This window comes from Lycium ferocissimum, unplaced genomic scaffold (assembly GCF_029784015.1).
Source record: "Lycium ferocissimum isolate CSIRO_LF1 unplaced genomic scaffold, AGI_CSIRO_Lferr_CH_V1 ctg4096, whole genome shotgun sequence".
Classification (NCBI taxonomy): Eukaryota; Viridiplantae; Streptophyta; class Magnoliopsida; order Solanales; family Solanaceae; genus Lycium; species Lycium ferocissimum.
In genome coordinates, this window is record NW_026725563.1 from 12,894 (window position 1) to 31,853 (window position 18,960).

The 18,960-nt window shown below is 46.0% G+C and overlaps 1 protein-coding gene and 1 non-coding gene across 2 annotated transcripts; both read right to left on the reverse strand.

Annotated features, from left to right (window-relative positions):
• Positions 1–1,923: 1,923 nt before the first annotated feature.
• Positions 1,924–9,525, reverse strand: LOC132044263 (uncharacterized tatC-like protein ymf16). Its single transcript, XM_059434747.1, has one exon. The coding sequence runs from the start codon at positions 2,972–2,974 to the stop codon at positions 2,135–2,137; it is 840 nt and encodes a 279-aa protein (XP_059290730.1). The 5' UTR covers positions 2,975–9,525; the 3' UTR covers positions 1,924–2,134.
• Positions 9,526–9,672: 147 nt separating this feature from the next.
• Positions 9,673–9,744, reverse strand: TRNAG-GCC (transfer RNA glycine (anticodon GCC)). The gene has a single exon. It is a non-coding gene; the product is annotated as a tRNA-Gly (tRNA).
• Positions 9,745–18,960: the final 9,216 nt, after the last annotated feature.

Consider the following 18,960-nt stretch of genomic DNA (forward strand, 5'->3'; position numbering starts at 1 on the left):
GGGATTGGGGAGTTGAGACTTCCTTGCTCTTAGGCCCGCTGTAAGGCCAATAAGATCAGGAAGAAGGAGATTGGATTCTTCCTTTTATCCGGACTGACTCTAATCGTGATTTTGACTCTATTATGATACCTCCCTCTGTCGCAATAGAAATCGAGAATGGAGGTGACTTCGCTACACTTGTTTATAGTTGGAAATTCCAACTCGAAGGCCCTAGTACTACTGACTTTGCACCAGAAACAATTGAAGCCTTTTTTCGGCATCCCTTCTCAGACGTCTTATTCCTTGCCTTAGTAATGTGCAATCAGCTACTTGGCACCTTCCCTTATTCTCCTTCCTTTCCTTTTAGATCTGAGGTAGTACTAATTAATGCTTGAATTGCTCCTATTAGAAATAGGGCTACTCTTGGGTACGAAAGAAGGATATTCCGAGCCTGGGCACATCCCTTTGATAGCTTTGTTTAGCCTCCTTTACTATGTCAATCCCCCCGTATTGGTTATGGCTGAAGCCGATCCTCTCCTTGGTACTTCACCTAGTGGCTAATCTCAAGTCTCTTCTCTCGACCGGATGGGCCTATGTCACTAGAACAGGTGAGGAAGACCTCCAATCACTGTACTGGCAATTCAAGATGAACTCCTTCCATGCCAACAATAATAGTACTAAACTTTCAAAAGAAGAGAGATGAGATCAAGCTTTGAAGTTGGTAGCTGAAAGAAAGCTGTTCGTGAAGGTCAGACCAGAGCATAAGGAAGGAAGCTCACTCAGAAGCGAATTCCGACTACTATTTTAGAGTACCGAAGCTCAATGGCATTGATCACACCTACGGCCAGAAGAAAGAAAATACCTAGCGCCCCGGTCCCTCCATTGACTGACTGGCTTAGAGGGCATTCCGCACAATGACCAGTGCAATTCGCGCATCTGTCGGTAGAGGGTTCAGATAAAGTAAGTAGCTCGCAAAGAGGGAGTTCCCTGGCTGGTACCAATAGATAGAGCTACTAGTAAGATAAGCAAAGGCGGTTGAGAGTGGAAGGAGTTAACCTCTCAGCCTCAAGGTGCAAAAATATAGCAACTGACAAGGAGTAGCTGTATAGGTACCAGTTAGGGTGCCAATCTAGTATAGCACTGCTAACAGGACGGTCAGTCGATAGCGAAAGCAAAACTTCTCACATCTCTATGACTCTTTGTTCTCATGACCTCAAAGTGATTGACTACATTCAATATAAAGGAGAAAAAAGGATTTATCCCCCTATTCAACTACCCATCCAAGAGCATTTGGCTTCAGAATACTTTCTTCTTTTTCTTTTTCTATGGACTGCATAAATCTTATCTTCCAGCCCAAAGGAGGATAATCTCTTTTGGCAGCTCAATCCTCACGGTAATAATTATGCCAATTCTGCCTAAAAATCTCTTCAGGTGATCAAGGGGGCTCCCTTTTTCAGTAGATGAGATTAGGATGAAAGGTATTATCTCAACGCTTCTTTTCTCTGGCTTGCTCTTTCAAATCCAATTTTGGCCTGCAGTAATGTAATCGGGATTTCATCTCCTAAATTCTTTTTTCTATGAAAGCAAGAGGTGGAAAGTTTTGTTAGAAATTCTGCCTTATTCCATGAGATCTAGAAGCACTTCTGCAACTTTCTCTCTTCCCTAGCGCTCTTTTTTTTTGACTTTTTTCAAAGGGCAATGAAGGCCTTCCTTATAAGTTCTCGCTCGATCGAAAGGATATAACACATACGAAACCTTAGCTTCGCTGACTTTATGAGGTCTAACCTTCGCCACGACATTAGTGGCTTAGCTCTTCGCGCTTCCCGCAGGCTTTTTTATAGAGAGAGAGTAAGGGGGGGGGCGGCACGGAAGATTGGTCCGCTCCGAAAAGCTGACTTTTTCGGTTCGCCCCCCCTATGTGGTCGGCCTTCTTACCAGTCTGCCTCCTTTCTCTTGATGGAATATATCAATACCCGAGCTCCAGCTTTGCTTGCGTTCTTCACCGGCGCTCGCCAGATGTATCACTCATCCCGCTCCCCACGGAGCGGTAAGGAGTCTTCTTGTGTGTTATAATCTTTACGGGAATGAATCGCATATGTTGGTTGAGAATTGCTCGGGAATTCATTGATAATGACTTTGCCAGGTTCTAGGGAGGCTACTCTTCTTTTTTGTCGATCGAGCCGCTTTCCCTCATTCCACTCGTCCAGCCCTCTTCACGAACTTGTACAATCGATGCCACAAAGATAGCCAACTCTATTATCAAAGAAATAAGGAAAGGGGCGACAATTTGGCACCAGATATCCGGAGGTGTGGAAAGAGCAGCTGTGAGAAGCGGAAAAACCATCAAAAAACGACGATTGTTCGTGGAGGTTTCTACAGAAAGACCCCTTGGTTCTGGCAAACGGATCACAATTACAGGTACCTGGGAGCATACCGATGGAATGAACGAAATACGAACAGTTAACATAATATGGTCATAGATCTTAGGTTGTAACTTGATCATGAGCGAATTTGTTGATGTTGCACCCATGAAGTATGGAAAGTGCCAAACATTGGGAACTACCCGGGGAGGAGTTAGGAACAGGAACAAGGAGAAGCGAGAACCACTTAAATGGAGGAATCGATTGTATTTCGTCCTTTGTTCCCCATAGCAACTGGGGATCAAAAAGCACCAAATTTGATGACTTATTAAGGGAAAGACGAAGTAAGAGCATGCTATTGGAGACGTTGCAACATATGTCGGGAAGGCCTCCGTTGATTGTGTACGAACAAAATACGAATCCAAAGGCAGGGTAAGAAAGGGTTTAGCTAATGGAGATATTAACTCTTCCGGGAACCAGTAACGCGTAAACCATGTCAAACCAAGACCAATCAATATCCGAACGGAACGGATTCGAACTTCTCCTAGAATAGTTTCCGGTGCGAAATGAAATTCATAGGATATATATGAGTAATTCAAAGGATAAATAGAAATATTTGATAGGATTCGATTCATTTTAGTAATGAACAAAACAAATAGGATTTCCCATCAGCTTTCAAGTAGATAAAGAAGTTAAGGCTAGTGACATCAGCTATCGGCTATTGGCCTTTGTGAAAGCTCCTCCTCAATATGTTTGATCCCTTTCCAAGCCTTCCTCTTCGTCAATGATTATGGGGCGCTCCTGCCCTTTACCCAAAGAGTACAAGAATAGCAATCCACCTATTGGTGTGCTGCTGCCCTCAACCGACCTGATCGTCCCAATCCGGTTGTCCTCACTAAGAACAGATCCACAATCTCTTATCTAATGAATATGAAATTGCTATATAATATTCCTTTGCCTAGCTGCCCATTGCTAGAACTTCCAGCGCTAAGGTGGTTGGTGTGGTAAGGCAAGCAACTCCTCTTTCCGAAGAAGAGTGCCTGCCCGAGCTATCTTAAAGTAAAGCTCTCTAGGTTAGCTATAGGTAAAGTTCTCCCAGAGCCGGAGACACAGGCCGCTACTCCTTCAGAAAGCGGGAATCCGCAAGGAAGGATAGGACACAGAATAAAGACCTAAAGTTGTTCGTCGGATGAGACCGAGAACCGAAAGATGTCTATCAAAGAGCGAGAGGGACTGACTAGACGGCTGTCAACCAGCTCTGAAGGTTGCAAAGCCTTTAGAGTGCCCCTGAACGGAAGGAAGGAAATATATTTCGAAATCTTTCCTAGCTACCGGGGAAGGGGAGAGGAGAACATAAGTAACCATCAAACTATAGAACCTCACCTCAAACAAAGGCCCTCGGAAGAGCCTGAAGTAGAGAAACCTACAAATAAAAGAATACCTGTCAAAAGCTTCACCTCGGTAAACCTTTGGAATAAAGATCGTCGAGCCGCCGACAACTCCCAGGGTTCACTAAAACAGGGGATACTCCGCGAAAGACTATTGAGTGACCTGTCGAGCTGATCCGACACCAAGTGGGCCGCACCTCTGAGGACTCAATATGAAAGAGAAAGGTGTTCCTTTAAGCCCTAAAGTCGTCCGCTTTCTCACCGGTCGCAGAAAGTCTTTTAAGAAAAAGGCTTCCCTAAATTTTCGTGGCATCCGGATCGGGATACCCCGGCACGACGAAGACTGGCCCCTTTGTTTCGGGGTACCGCCGTTGTCACGGAGCATGGGAAGGACGCGCGGCGATTACCCCGAAAACCTTCGCTTGCTTGGAGGCATCTGTAGGCTCACGCAGCACAACCGGCGAGCAGAGCCAAGCCCAACCATTACAGTCAGGAGACGCGTGGGCGTGACGTCCTGGAAGCGGGCGTGTAAAGCATATCGCTTTTCGCATATCACTTATCCCGGTCACCCCTTCCATCCAGAGAAGGTAAGTTCAAAGCCTAATTATTTCCTTTTCTACTTATTCACATCCTCACTCGAATAACACAAAAGCCTTCGAACTTACAGCCACTACCCCAAACATCTTTCTATGACACCCTGCCCGACATCGTCACGAGTAAGCCCCCTTTCTTTTTTTTGGGGTTTTTCAATCGCCTTTGTTTATTGTGAATCCGTTCGACATATATGCCTTCACTCGGGCCTCAAAAAAGCAGAGAAATGTTGAAGTGACGTCCAAGCCCGTGGTCGCAATGCCGCCTCCACGCAAGCCCTCGGTCACCGAGCCGACCTCGTCCGCTCGGAAGGACACAACCTTGGCCAGCCTTCCGAGTTCTACCCCCGCTACCACAAATATCACAGCCCATACACCGCTCGAGGGTACCTCCGCTCCCCAACTGAGCAAAATGGAGCAAATTCGGTTGAGGCCCGGGAGATGAGGGAAAGGAGAGAGAAGAAAAGGGAAGGTTCTGCTGAGACTCAAGTCCCCCTGCCGGAGCTCCCCGAACCTGAAGTGGAAGGAGAGGGGCGTTCAGCCACTTGACTCTAAGGAAAGGGGCTGCTCAGTGAGAAGAAGCGTCAAATGATTTGGACAGTTGTCGCGCTGGCGGAGCAGGGAGCCTACAGGGAAGGTTGGGGCAATGAGGAGCTAGACGAGTATCTGCAGACCCTCTACCCCATCGACTACATCTATCGCTGAACCAACTGAACATCCACTTGAAACGGCATAATCATCAGAACCGACTGCAGCTTCATTGACTGAATGAACTGGTGCCTATACCTTTCTAGGCTCCTGGTGCTGGCTGTAGCCGTGGGAGGTGGGGGCTCTACCAAAAAGCATGCAACGACACAATCAACAGGTGAGCCCTTACCCGCACTCCGAGCAGGTGGGTATCGACAGACACAACGACTTAATCAACCGGATCCACCGAAGCTATTTCCTCTAGACAGAATGAGGCTCCCGTTGAGAGATCTATTAGTGATTGGGCCACCCCTCCTGGCAAAGAAAGAAAGGCAGGTTCAGGCGATTGATCAAAAAAAGATTTCCTTCCCTTTCTTTATGACAGAGCAATTGAATGAAGCGGTGCGGGGCCTATAAGATTATGAATAAGCTATTCATTCTCCGTCCTTTTGAATAAAAAAACCTTCGGAATGATGGTAGTAGAGTAGTCGATCTGATCTCGCGCGCGGGCGGATAGAAATGCCTATAGATGAGGTAGGCGAGGGTAGCTTGCCGGCGGCGTGTATGGTAGTCTTTTGTTTGATGATAACGGGAAGGGCAATTGACTGCAACCTTTTTCGGCCTATTGGCTATTGGGTGGGGGCAACTGGAGGAAGACAACACGGGGCAAAGCAAAGGGCAGAGCTTCAAGTGACTTGTTAGGGCTGTCGAAGAGCAAAGAAAAAAGGCACTCGAAGCTCCTCTCCTTAGAGTCAAGTGGCTTTCAGCTCCTCTGGCGCGCCCTAGCCGAGCGGTCCTCGCCTGCACAAGCAAGCAGATTAGCTCCCTCATTCTCTTATTGTGCCGGCAGGCCTGGGCGAACGAGGTAGGGTTAGATTAGATGGAGGAGGACTGCGAACGTCCGTCCCATGAAGCGCCAGGGAACCATGCATTCCTCCCGGGCTGGGCTCTCGCGTGTCCGGGATCCGATCAGATCTACCAGCGACCGGTTTACGGAACAAGGAGTTAAGCAAGGGCCAGGAGATTGATAAAAGAACCTGGCCGAAGTCAGTCTTGTGTTCAATTCCGCGGTTGGAAGGATTTCTTTCTGCCATCTGTCTTTCCCTTCTCTCTCTTCTCTTAGCAAAGGTAGGTTCAAGTCAACCTTTTGGCTTGCGGGCTCAGGGACTGCAGTCAGCTGCTTCCCTTGTAGTCGTCAGCTCGTTCTTGACAGATCCGATCGGGTGTTCATAATCTGGAGTAAAAGGATTCGAACCTTTGCATGCCGGTACCAAAAACCGATGCCTTACCACTTGGCTATACTCCATAGGCCTGTTTTGGACGGTAGGAACGGGGAGAGGGGGAAGGGAGAAGCAGGGCTCGAAGAACGAGCCGAGCCGTGCAAGGACGCGGGGATATAGCAAGTAAGCAGCAAGGTTCTCCCCTTAGGACCGACTACAACAAGCTCGCGACTCTAATAGAAAGAAAGGGTAAGCTCTCTGCTCTATTTGCTTGCAATGCTATGCCTATCAAAGTAGGCGAAGGCTTCTGTAACCTTAGACTCGTTACGCTGTTCGACTGAACTCGTTGGCTCCGCGTCCACCGAAAGTCGGTAACCTTCGTCACCGTCAGCATTTGGTACTCTCTCGATAGCTTCAATAGTTCACTGAAAGCCTTTGGTGTAATAAACCGCAAGCCCTTCAGAAAGAAAGACATAATATAATAATGAATTAATTAATAAACAAACAGAATTCAAAAAAGAAAGGGTTGGTTAAGAACTATTGACTGTAAACCATAGCAGTTACAGTCACTCAATGGAGATGTTCGCCTTTGTTTGGAATGAAGATGGATGAACAGGCACTTGAGCCTGGAACTGATGAAATTCGGGGAAAACATGGAAGCGGTCACTATACTGGGGGGGCAAGACATGACCGCGACTTAAGAAAAAAGTACCCTTGAAAAGACTAAAGGAACGGGGGAATGACTACCTGTAATAAAGCACAGGCTAATACGAGCCGACCAGAAGAAGCAAGGCGACGATTACCAGATCCTGTACACAATCTTCCTAGAGATGGAGAGCCCCTTTCCTTAGAGTCAAGTGGCTGAACGCCCCTTGCCTCGCCTTTTTGCATCTATCCTTCTTGCTTGCTTACCTATAGCTCTCTTGTCTTAGTGACTCTTCCTCTTTTCTAGGTTTTTTTTCTGAGTGTTAAAACGATAGATTTTGCATTTGCCAATGAATTGGATCCGCCCCGATTCGATCAATAATGGGATTCTTGGCTAGAGAAAGGTTCTGTGACATGGACGCCCAGCCCAACTCGGTCGGTCGGTTGGCCCACCTAACAGATGATGAGATTCTCGATCGATTTGATCGAATTTCATTCTTTCTCACTATTCAGAACAGTGGAGCTTTCGATCAAGATCTTCTCGCCTCACCCGTTTGGGCTCTCGCTCGAATCGGAACCTTTATGCGTTGGTAGGCTTTCGACTCAATCTAATAGCCTACCTATCGGGCGCCAATAAAAGAGAAAGTTTTCGCATGGGCTCATCATCTGATGCAGAACCGATGCGAGAGGGAGAAGCGGGGATTGATAGCTTTCAAGAACCAGTGGAAAGGAAAGACTTCTTCCCTGCATTCCTTCCTTTCCAAAAAAAGTCAATTAGTTTGGGCTGGCATAGGCATAAAAGATTTGATTGAATGAATGCCACCTTGGTAGTTTTCAAACAAATCCAATGTTGGGCCAAGCCTTGCCAGCCGGTAATAGCCGCAGGCAAAAAAGGGGGAGATAGGGAAGAGGAGATTAAGGATAGTCACTCCACTCCATAGATAGTGTACACAGATTCTTCTTTCATTTTCCATTCCTTTCGGGTCGGAAACGCGGGCTGCTAGTGGGGCTGTGCCCATTCTCCCTCTTCTTCCGCTTTACAACCGGAATAAGGAACCTTAGAATTCACCCTACCTGTCGATGAAAAAATGGGATTTGAGAGGAGCTGAAAGCCACTTGACTCTAAGGAGAGGACCACCAGCTAGCGGATCAGAAAGATTTGTATGGAATGTCCTACTCCTGCCTGAGCTTTCCGATCAACCAATCCCCTATTTCAGGGACATCTGTGTTAGGTAGGCCCAGGGATCACTGATTAGTCGAATGAGCCCATCTCTCTGGCCTATCATTTGTTGGTCGATCCGGCTGGCGGCTCCTGCATCTCCTGCCTCTCTATGGGGGCCCCTTTTTTTATACTAGTTTGCTGCTAGGAGTCCCTAGAGTCGAATTAATAATCAATAGAAGTCCCAATAGAAGTTGACTGACCTGGCTCTTCAATCGACGATCTACTGCTCCCTCTTAATAGCAGATGCCCATGCTTTGATTCGAAAGCCCTAGCCAGTGATGAATCCCCAGGTATTCAGTGTCTGGTTCGATAGGACCAGGAAGAGAGGACTCTTTTTTTCCTCCTCCCTTCAGTCCAGTTTGAACCCGTCCCAACAACGAACACCTTCCTACTGCAAGGTGAGGCTCTGCCCTTCCCCTAGAATCCACTCCGGGTCGGAGGAGCAACTAGTCAAACTTCTTGAGCAGCCGAGATATTGAACAACGAACATTTGAAACAATTCCTTGCCTCACCCTGAGATGAGAGGGAAGGTCGATTTGACTCGAATCCTGGACCTGATCTTGAATCCTACACCGGTTAATGATGCGATGGGGGAAGTTTTTCTTTTTTCATCAATGCTGGCCCAGTCGAGGCTCGTCCATGCCCAATCCCGATGGGCCTTCGATTTGCCCCTACCCTAGCTCTATAATCCACCCGTCTTCCCCAGTCCCTGAAAGCCCTCCGGGGGCCTAGCCCTCTTTCTCCACTCGAGTCTGAAGTTCAGCGGCTTTCATCGTTGACGAACACCTGCGCTAATAAGACAAAGAAATGGAGAGTCTATGCCTTGAATGAATCAGTAACAACGGATTAGTGGAATGAGGGATCAAGAGACGGATAGGGAGGGAATGGCCTATCAATCATTGGTTGACCTTCCCTTGAACCAGTCACGGAGCTCTCAACTGAGTTGTTTAGGTTCTGGAATTCCATCTCTAGTTGGGGCTTTCGATTCGAAAAAATGTGGTGCGGGTTCATCTCTCTCGACCTACAGGGAGAGGGAGGGTGATCGAGGGGACCCAGACTTTCGATCTCTTCTCTATGGCGGGAGGTTTCTTTCGTATCAAGAGTGTGTTGGGGAGGCCAGGGAAGATGGATTGGATCGAGAGGCGATGCTTATGCCTCTTCTTTATCGATAGGATTCCCATCATTTTCAGTCTACGGCGAAGGAGACAAGGGCGAGGCACCGAACATGTTCTACCCTCAACCTCCATCCGTCATTAGTAATCTCAATTCGCTTTTCCTATTCACTAGTACACTGCGCGCTACAACTAGCAGCCCCTTTACTAGGTTGGGAAAAGGCTAGCGCGCTAGCGCGCAACGGCTGATGAAAAGCCAGCAACTTCTTAGGAGTCCGTTTTGGCTTGCCCCTCTCCTTAGAGTCAAGTGGCTGAACGCCCCTCTCCTTAGAGTCAAGTGGCTGAACGCCCCTTTCCTCTTATTAGTCAGATAGGTTTGGAACCCTATACAAGGGGCTGCTTGCTGCTCGCCCCTATCTCTAAAGTGGCTTATGCACTCCACTTGTTACCACTAAACGACGAAGCCAGGAGCGGAAGGAGGGACTTGAACCCTCAACCTCAGCCTTGGCAAGGCTATGCTCTACCATTAAGCTATTTCCGCCAGCTAGGGTAGTGGCGAAGCACTACTGAGCAATTCACGTATCACTTGATACGGACGACTTCTGTTTTTCCGCCGGACCACAGTCTTGACCTCCGATCGAGCTACGAACACGAGTAGATAGGCGGTTAGGGGGGGAGAGGGTCGGCTGGGCCTGCCTTTTCAATCAATCTCCGGCCGCTCAGTGCCGCTATTGGTGCGAGTTGTAAGGAGTCTTGGTCTCGAGTCAAGCTGGGGCGTCATTTCATTCTCGTAACGGGAATGAGTGCACCGCAAGACCAGACAAGTTGCTCCCTCGCCTCGCAGCGGCGGCATCTGTCTTTGTTGTTAAGTCATTTCCTAAGACGGCTCCTCTTATTCTACGATAATCCAAGCTGCAGCGGCACCTCACGAACTTCTTACTGGGGCAGTACTATAATAGGCATTTGCGAGTGTTTGGATGCACGTGTTTTGTTCATATTCCTGCGCAGTTAAGAGCAAAATTGTCCCCAAGGCAACCACTTGTGTCTTTCTTGGATATGCTCAGTCCGGGTATATATATGCTATGACGTGAAATCCAAGAGAGTCGATGTATCCTTAATGCTCTCTTTAATAGGGTCGCCTCATATTTTCCTTAACCTAATTAATCAGCCCCGGGGGAGAATGATGATGGAGATGTATTGCGGCCTTCTCCTGTTCATCAACTCGAACCTCATTCTTCTGCAGTTGATGTTACGGATTAGCCTCACTCTTCAGGCCAGCAGCTTTGCTCAGCATTTTCTGCCGACTGTCAGCCTGTTCAGCTGACCTCAGAGGATTCCTGTCACCCGGCACAGCATGTTTATTCTCGGCGGCGATTACAGTCTCTTTCCCAGGGTCAGGCTACTCCAGAAGATCAGCAGTCTAGCCCAGTTGCTTCCCTTCCAGTCGCTTCCTCAAATTCTGGATCCCGCTCTCAGCTTCGTCGATCCTCTCAAGTTTCTTATCCTGTTGAAGGCTTATGAATCGTTTTCCCCAAAAGATCGAGCTTACCTCATCTCAGTTCAATCTTCTCATGAACCTGAATCCTTTGCTGAAGCCTCCAATCATTCTTGCTGGAGAGATGCTATACAGGAAGAAATCAATGCCCAGGAAAAAAAGAATAAGACTTAGTCTCATTGCCTGCAGGGAAAGAAGCCATTGGCTGCAAGTGGATTTACAAGATCAAGCATAAAGCAGATGGCTCGGTAGATAGATACAAGGCTAGATTAGTAGCTAAAGGATTCCTTCAAGAATATTGAGTCGAACCCCTCTCCTTAGAGTCAAGTGGCTGAACGCCCCTTTAGAGATAGGGAAAACATTTGCTTCAGGTTGCTAAACACCATTCGTGGCATTCTTGCCTTGGCTGCAATCAAAAGGTGGCCTTATTTCAATTTGACGTGAAGAATAGAATGCCTTTCAACAACATAAGGGAAGGGGGCAAGAATAAGTTTCTATTCAGCCTCCTCCAACTCCAGGCTTCTCTTCTCCTAGGAATCCTAACTTGGTATGCAAGCTCAAGAAAGCGATTTATGTTACGGCCTCCGGCAAGCTAAAGCAGGCACCAAGAGCTTGGTTTGAAAGGTGACAGCAGCATGTATAAGAGCCGAAATAGGAGTAGAGGAAGGAGCCGGTTTTCAAATAAGTAAATCGGATCATTCAATGTTTAGTTGGAGGTCGACATCAGGTATTGTCCTTCTTCTGCGTGGATGACATTGCTTTCTCTAGTAATGACTTAGCTTCGATAAATGAGCTTAAGAGAAGATTAAGAACCCAGTTTGATATGAAAGATTTAGGAGACTCAAAGTCTCTTCTGGAGATTAAAGTGATGAGGTCGCAAAGAGTTTTGGAACCCAGTGCAAGTATTCATTGGATTTATTGTCAAAAGCTGGTCTTTCTGCATGCAAACCGGAATAAGATCTAAAATTCGCCTCAGATGCAGGAGAGCTATTGGATGACCCATCTACTTGCAAGGAGACTTGTTGGGACTCTTTTCTACCTGACTAATTATCGCCCAGACATTGCTTACACTTACAACATAGGAGGGAGTGATCAGCCGATTTTTATATGGACAGGCCGAGATCATCTCACTTAGAAGCTGCTTTTCGGATTCTGCGATACATCAAAACCTCACCGGGAAGAGGTTGATTCTTGTCTACGTCATCCTCTCTTCAGCTGTCTTGTTACTATTATACTGATTTCATTAAGGCAGTAGATTATTCTGATTGGATTTCGAACATCGTCCCCATGCCCAAGAGGGATGGACGTGTTCGCGTATGCATCTATTTTGGAAATCTCAATAAAGCATGTTCCCAAAGAGGATTTTCCGCTGCCGAACATTGATTTGCTTGTGGACAAGACTATTGTGAAAGTATGCCTACTACTCTTTTCTGACGATTCGAAATTCTCGTCGTCGGCTTCCTCTCACTTCATTCGAGCTGAATTACATCCACCCTCGAGGTAGAGTTCGTTTTGTAATAGGAGCCCCGTTGGGCTTTTACGGAGCTTGGCCTGCTTTCGCATTAACTCACCATTTGGTGATTTGGTTCGTAGCAGCCCAAGTATATCCAGGAGTTCCTTTTACACGCTACGCTATCCTCGGCGACGATATCGTCATCGGAGATGAGCGGGTGGCTGAGCGTTATCGCGAGCTAATTTCGCCACTGAATGTTCCATTTTCGTTAGAGAAATCGTTAGTATCGTCAGTTGGTGCTTTGGAGTTTGCTAAGCGGTTCTTCGTACGCGGAGTGACTAAGGACTTTTTTCCTGTCTCCTGTCACATGTTAAGATCCGACGTTAGTTCCATATCCCTTGTTCCTGTAATGAGGGCTATTATGTCTAAGGATCTTCCATTGTCGTATCGTTTACGGGAAGCTGGGTACCGGGTGTATACTCGACGCACGGCGCCTCCTAGGAGACACTGGAATCGGCATTTCCTCGTCTTTCACTCACCGAACGGTGTGTGTCCTCTCCCCTTTTGGATCTGGTTAAGCGCAACCACTGGTAAACACTTAACCTCTTATCAACAAGGTATGGTGAGGGGACCTGATTAGGCTCTTGACCCCTCGATTCCCGAGAAACTCGGTGATCTCGAAGTTTTTCGAAGCCTGGTCAGAGTACGACTGGTTAGGGGGGCATGGGTTTTGTCCGAATGGATGAAGTCCATTCTCTCTTACTGGTCTTGGTATTACACTATCGCGGAGGAAAAAAAGACTCCCATTGAGGCGCTACTTAGCCCGTAGGTTGTGCCACTGGTGACTAACCATACAAATCAATTCTATCATTTGTTTAATAACTAATAACGGCGCAGTCTTCCGGTGTTACGACCTGGTGCTCTCTTGTGAAGAGCCAAAAGCTCTTGACGTAGGGAGGTTCGGTCCAGTCTGTTCACCTCAATTTGCGCCCTATTTGAGACTAAAGCAGGCGGGGTGGCGACCTCGTCTTAAGATAAGATATAGGCAATAAGACTTTAAGCGCACCTGAGCGCCTTTGCCCATAGAGAATACTGGGGACGAAAGTCTCTGGGGGGGGTTCTATGGAGCAAGTCAAGTCTCCCATTGCTTTCGCAAACCAGTGGGGACAACCCCCCAAAAAAACGAGTTTTCCACGCGGCGATCTTTATTTGAAATATGAGCCGCTAAAATTTCTCCCTTTTGAATGTATTTACCCCTATGAACCTGATGCATACAAGTCTTTCTGTTTGTTGGAAGGCTTATACATAATACATAACCAAAGGAATGCTTATAGTGTATCCATTACCTGATAAAACGATCTTTTCCGGTCAAAAAAATGATCTTTCCCTTGTGTTCGGCTATAGCGGAAACCCCAAAATCTAGAGCTTATGGTCTTAAGTTCCAACCCAGTTCCAACAATGCACTTCTCGGCACATCATCGGTAGGGGAAAGCGGAACTGCTTGACGCTGTATACTAAATACAACAAGCCCGATTCGCATCATTATGCTCAATAAAAGGAATGAGGGAAGCTAAAATCCAAAATATTGGAAGGAAGGGAAAATTGGAAGATGAATCTTTTCCCCGGAGCTGGAACAACTTGTTCTTCCTGACCCGATTCAACGCCAAAAAATGGCTTGTCCCTACCATAAAGTATTCATATTTCCTGAAGAAAGCATCTGTTCCTTGATCTCTAAGATATTTCATAAAACTCTGTATGGATCCTCAATCACCAATCCTTGCATGAATATGGGTTGTGCTCGAGAGGCTATGAATCGATTGGACCTGCCAATCGAATGAATCGTAACACTCGTAATGATCGACTTTACGAAGATTCCATTGGATTCCGGAAGCTCGTAGCATTGGTCCGGCACAATTCCCAAACTTAAGAAGCTGGGGGCGTGCCCGCCGGCCCCTGACCTGCCTCCGATTACTGAAAGTGAATTCGTTTTCCATTATCCTAAGCCGGCCTATCATTCATTGGTTAGGGTTAGGGAAAAAAGCTAGCTGGAAGTAATCTCTTCTTCTCAGTGAAAGCTAAAGGCCCTGGTATAGTAGGAGTGTGGTGCGTGCTCTCTTTATTCTGTAGATGCGCTCCTGGGAAGGGAAGCCAGAATTTTTGATGTAGATCGATCAATCCCGCCCTGTTCAAGTGATCGCCCCGAGCCGAGCGAGATTGGAGACCGCCTTAATGATTGTTCGTAATGGGCCTACCATTTAACGTACGTATGTCATGTAGTTTTTCTTTTTGTACCTTTGCCGTCCCTCAGCCCCTCTCCCACCTTTTCTATCTATCATTAGAAGTAGGGCGGGTGGCGTACCTCACTGAGCTATCGATCGCGAAGCTATCGCCCGGTTCAACCAACCGTCCGTCCTGGTGCCTTTGCTACTGATTTGACCGCTTCTCATCGTTAATCCGGGTTCACCTTGGCCCTCGCCCCAGAGTTCTTATGAAGACTCTGGTGGTGCATGTGTATGATAGGGCCCCCCATAAGCGCCAAAGATCGGTGATGTTGTCATGATAAGTGTGGGAAGTCGATAGTGTACTCGATGATTGAAGGACCTATCGACTTGCATTAACTTCCCGTGGCTAGTAGGGGGAACTTTAATGTAATTGCGGATCCATTAGAAAAAACTTGGGGGTCGGCCTCCTGACTTCAATGCCTTTATTGAAGTGATGAGCTTTGAAGATATGATTTTCTCGTTTGGATTATTTGATTGGGCTTTCAATGACAGCAAATTGACTTGGAGCAATAATCAAACCGGTCAACATTGTATCTGGGCCAGACTAGATAGAATCCTTTTGAATGGGGACTGCCCGCTTCTATATAAAAGCCGTTTTGCTTCCACCAGAGTTGACCATTTGCCTAGAGTATCCTCGGATCACTCTCCTCTAGTAATCTTCTAAGAAGATTATAATACTCGCAGGCCTGGGGTCTTTCGTTTCCAAAGAATGTGGATTCGGCATTCTTATTTTCACATTGATCTCAACCATGCTCGGGAAATCCTTTTCAAGTCTTCTCCAGGAAGATTGACTCGACAAATAAAGCACTGAATTGGCGAACTATTTCAGAATATAGAAATGCCGAAAACGAAGAAGGCCAATTTGCTCTTGAACAGAGTTGGTCTGCTGATAAGAAAATGGAGTTAGATTCGGCCAAGAGTAACCTTGAAAAACTTCTGCTTTACGAAGAAAGATAGAGAATAAGCACCTTGAACCAAATTCAGAACTTGTCTCTGTATGGCAGGAAGCTCTCAATTTATTTCATACATTACTTTCTTCTCAAGGTTCGGTGCTTGAAGATGAGATCCTTGAGACCATCCCCTCTCTAGTCACAGAGGAAGATAATAAGATGCTTACGAGCCCTCCTAATATGGAAGAAGTTCAAAAGGGAATTTTGAGCATGTCGGCGCGCACTAACCCAAAAAAAGGTCTCCCCTATCCTTTAAAGCCTGATGGCTTTCCGGATTCTTTTTATATAGAAAATATTGTTGGGATTTCAAAAACTTCCAGCTGGTCACCTTATTTCTTCGCTGAAGGTGCGATCCCCCGTTCCATCAATGCTACTTTCCTTGCTTTGATTCCTAATATTTTGATCTAGGACTACCTCTATTTAAATCGAAAAAAAGCCAAATTTCTCATCTTCTGGATAGAGTCTAAAATAAAGTGGTAGGAGATGAAAGCATTGTTATCCAGTGGAGGGCGGCTTATTTTGCAAACATGTTCTTTTCTCGATGCCTATACACCTTCTTGCAGGGATTCCAGTTTCAAAGGGAGTTCTTGACCAGTTGGAAAAAATGTTAGCTAACTTTTGGTGAGGCGGTGATGAAGACAAAAGAAAGCTTCACTGGCGATTTTTTGATACTATGTGCCTACCTATTCAGGAAGGGGCTTTGGGTCCTCCTACTACAAGACATTTTCAAGAGCTTTCAAAAGCTTTTCGTATGAAGTTTACCTGGTCAATAAGAGGGGGGTACTTTCAATGAGAAGAATATCAGAGAGCCAGGGGTGGAACCAGAAATCAGTGCTAGCTCCATTTCCAATCCACCATTTTTAGCCCTTAAGTGTTGGTGGGGTTGCCTGAAAATAGAACTGATTTCACTCCAAGTCCTGACAACCAGGTTTGGAAGCAGCAAACCATAGGGGCTTTCAGATAGTTTCTTTTGAAAAAAGCAGTCCAAAGTATGACTCCCTCTTATTGACCAGGCCAACTCCTTTACTAGTTATTTCTCCAAAATCATAGATGTGCTTGACGCACATGGAAACTGCTTTTTCAATGATATCGAAGCATTTTTGCCTCACAGAGTGGTTTATGATATCAGGAATAGTGGTATATTCACATCTCATCAGGAGGACAGGGGGATATGGAAAAAGAATCGTAGTGAGTCATTTATTCTCAAAGCTGGTTGGGAATCGATAAGAAATCGAACGGGCATTCAAGCTTGGACTCAATTTGTCTGGGATAAAGCCATTCCTACAATAATTAGCATTTTTGCGTGGAAGCTCTTATTTGACTTTGTATGCGGGGATTTCAGAATCAGTTAAGGGAAGAAATTCAGACGAAAGGTATAAGATTAGCAAGCAAATGCTTGTGCTGTTCGGAGCATGATAAAGAAAGTATTGATCACCTCTTCATCAAGAGTGAGCTTGCTATGGAGGTTTGGAACCATTTTGATCGCCTTTTCAATAGTTGATCCTTCCAAACGGATTCCATTCAGTCCCGGCGGTTTAACAGATCTCGCAGGAAATCCCAAGTTGGCTACGTCACGTCTATGCTTACTATTTTTTCCGTTTGGGAACTCTGGAAGGAAGGCAATAGCAGTAAATTAGAAAACCCAATATCTCAACCGGCTGCTATTATTCAACAAATTACGGACTGGCTGAAAGACTGTTCTCAGCTTCTTGACATCAGATCATCTTGGACGTTTACTGATTCTATTCTTCTGGATGCGCTCTACATTCATCAAGCTCGTAAACTCGCAATTGACTCCAAAATCATTGTTGATTGCTTCAATGAAAATAAAGAAGCCCCTAAAATTACCCATACCTAGACTCATGGTGGAGCTTCATTTCATCCAAATTCTCGGCTGGCCATTTCCAAATCGTCTATACATTTAGAGAAAACAACAAAGTGGCAGACTCTTTAGCAAACTTCGGCTGCGATTCTCAGTTTGACTATAGGTTTTCCTCTACAGCTGATCTTCCTCAACAAATTCTGGTTTTTTCTCTCAAAAAAGTGGGCTTATTGAATATCATATTGGTTTGGCTTTGTTCACTTTCATTTTATTAGCAGTAATGTTTTTGGCTGTCTTGTAGCTCTTTGTGAGCAGGTCTATGTACTTTTTTTTATGGGTAAGGTTTTGACATCCTCCCCCTTAACCCCCCGGCGGGGGGCAGATGGAGTATTGACGAAGATGCTTGGGACTGAACACATCCCCCTTTACTTAGTAGGGCTTAGGAACGATGTTGGCAAATGATTGTTGAATATAGTTACTCACCTCACAGCCCAATTTCCTCTGTGGGGTGTATACCGGCCGGGTTGCTGCCCGGAGGACCAAACCTGACTGCTGGGACAAGCTTGGTATACTGTCTTCCCTTTATCAGCAGGCGGTATAGTCGCATTGCAATTATTCCACCAGTACGGGTCACTTTATCCGGATGTAACAGTGTAGTAGCAACTGCAGACGGGGTCGGCATGAGACGTCGGTTCTTGATTAACATCCTTTTGCCACTATCTTTCTTTCCGAAAAATGCAGCCCCTACCATTAGTCGTCTATGGAGATCTGGGATTCGGTATTGAATCAATCCAACATTTCGTTCGGTCACTTCAGCAGTCATAAAAAAAACCTAATTCTATTGAGTTGATTCCATCTCCTTGACTTTGTTCACATTCAGTAGCAGCTTGCTGGTGTCCTTTCAGGTCAGGAACTCCTGCAATAGGCAGCTAGCCTATTGGAAAAAGACTACTCTCATCCCTCTCCTTTCAGTCGAGTGAGCGACTTTTTTTTTTCGTGCTTCTTAAGTCAATGTTGACCTGTATATAAGTCAGATGTTGGAAAGGGAAGCCCCCATAATATAAGCACTCTTTCAGTCAAGTAATGCCTTTAGAGCCTATAGTATAGCTGAGTAGCTAAGAGCTTCTGGTAATTGAAAAACGTAGGAATCGACTTGTTTTGCGTTAATGGGGCTTTGAGGGACGTCTTCTCTTTCCCTTATCAAGCAAGTCACACCTAATCGCCCTTGATGCCATCTTGATAACTGGACTGAATGTCTCATCATAGTCTATACCCTATTGCTGGTTGTAGCCTTTGGCTACCACGCGAGCCTTGTAGCGATCAATAGTCCCATCAGACTTTGACTTTCTCTTGTATAACCACTTGCGAGCCGATACACAAATTTCCAAATCCAAATTTCGCAGGAAAATGGGATGAAGCCCGCCAGAAAGCTTTTGACAAAATAAAGGAATACCTCCATTCTAGTGCCTACAACGCCAGGAAGCCTTTATTACTATACCTATCAGTCACTGAAACCACTATGGGGTCTATGTTGGCTTAATACGATGAAGACAGACGGAAGTAAAGGGCCATATACTACCAACGTAAGAAAATGACTGACTACAAGACCAGGTATACCAATTTGGAGAAAACCTGCTTGGCTTTGGTTTGGGTAAGGCGGAAATTGAGGCATTACATGCTGTCTTACCCAGTACATTTAATAGCTTCCATGGACCTACAAAAAAAGTATTTGTTCGAGAAACCCGCCTTAACGTA

Bases quoted from the DNA above. Each gene is read 5' to 3' on its own strand.
- LOC132044263 (XM_059434747.1), bottom strand. From the start codon at position 2,974: ATGAATCGAATCCTATCAAATATTTCTATTTATCCTTTGAATTACTCA.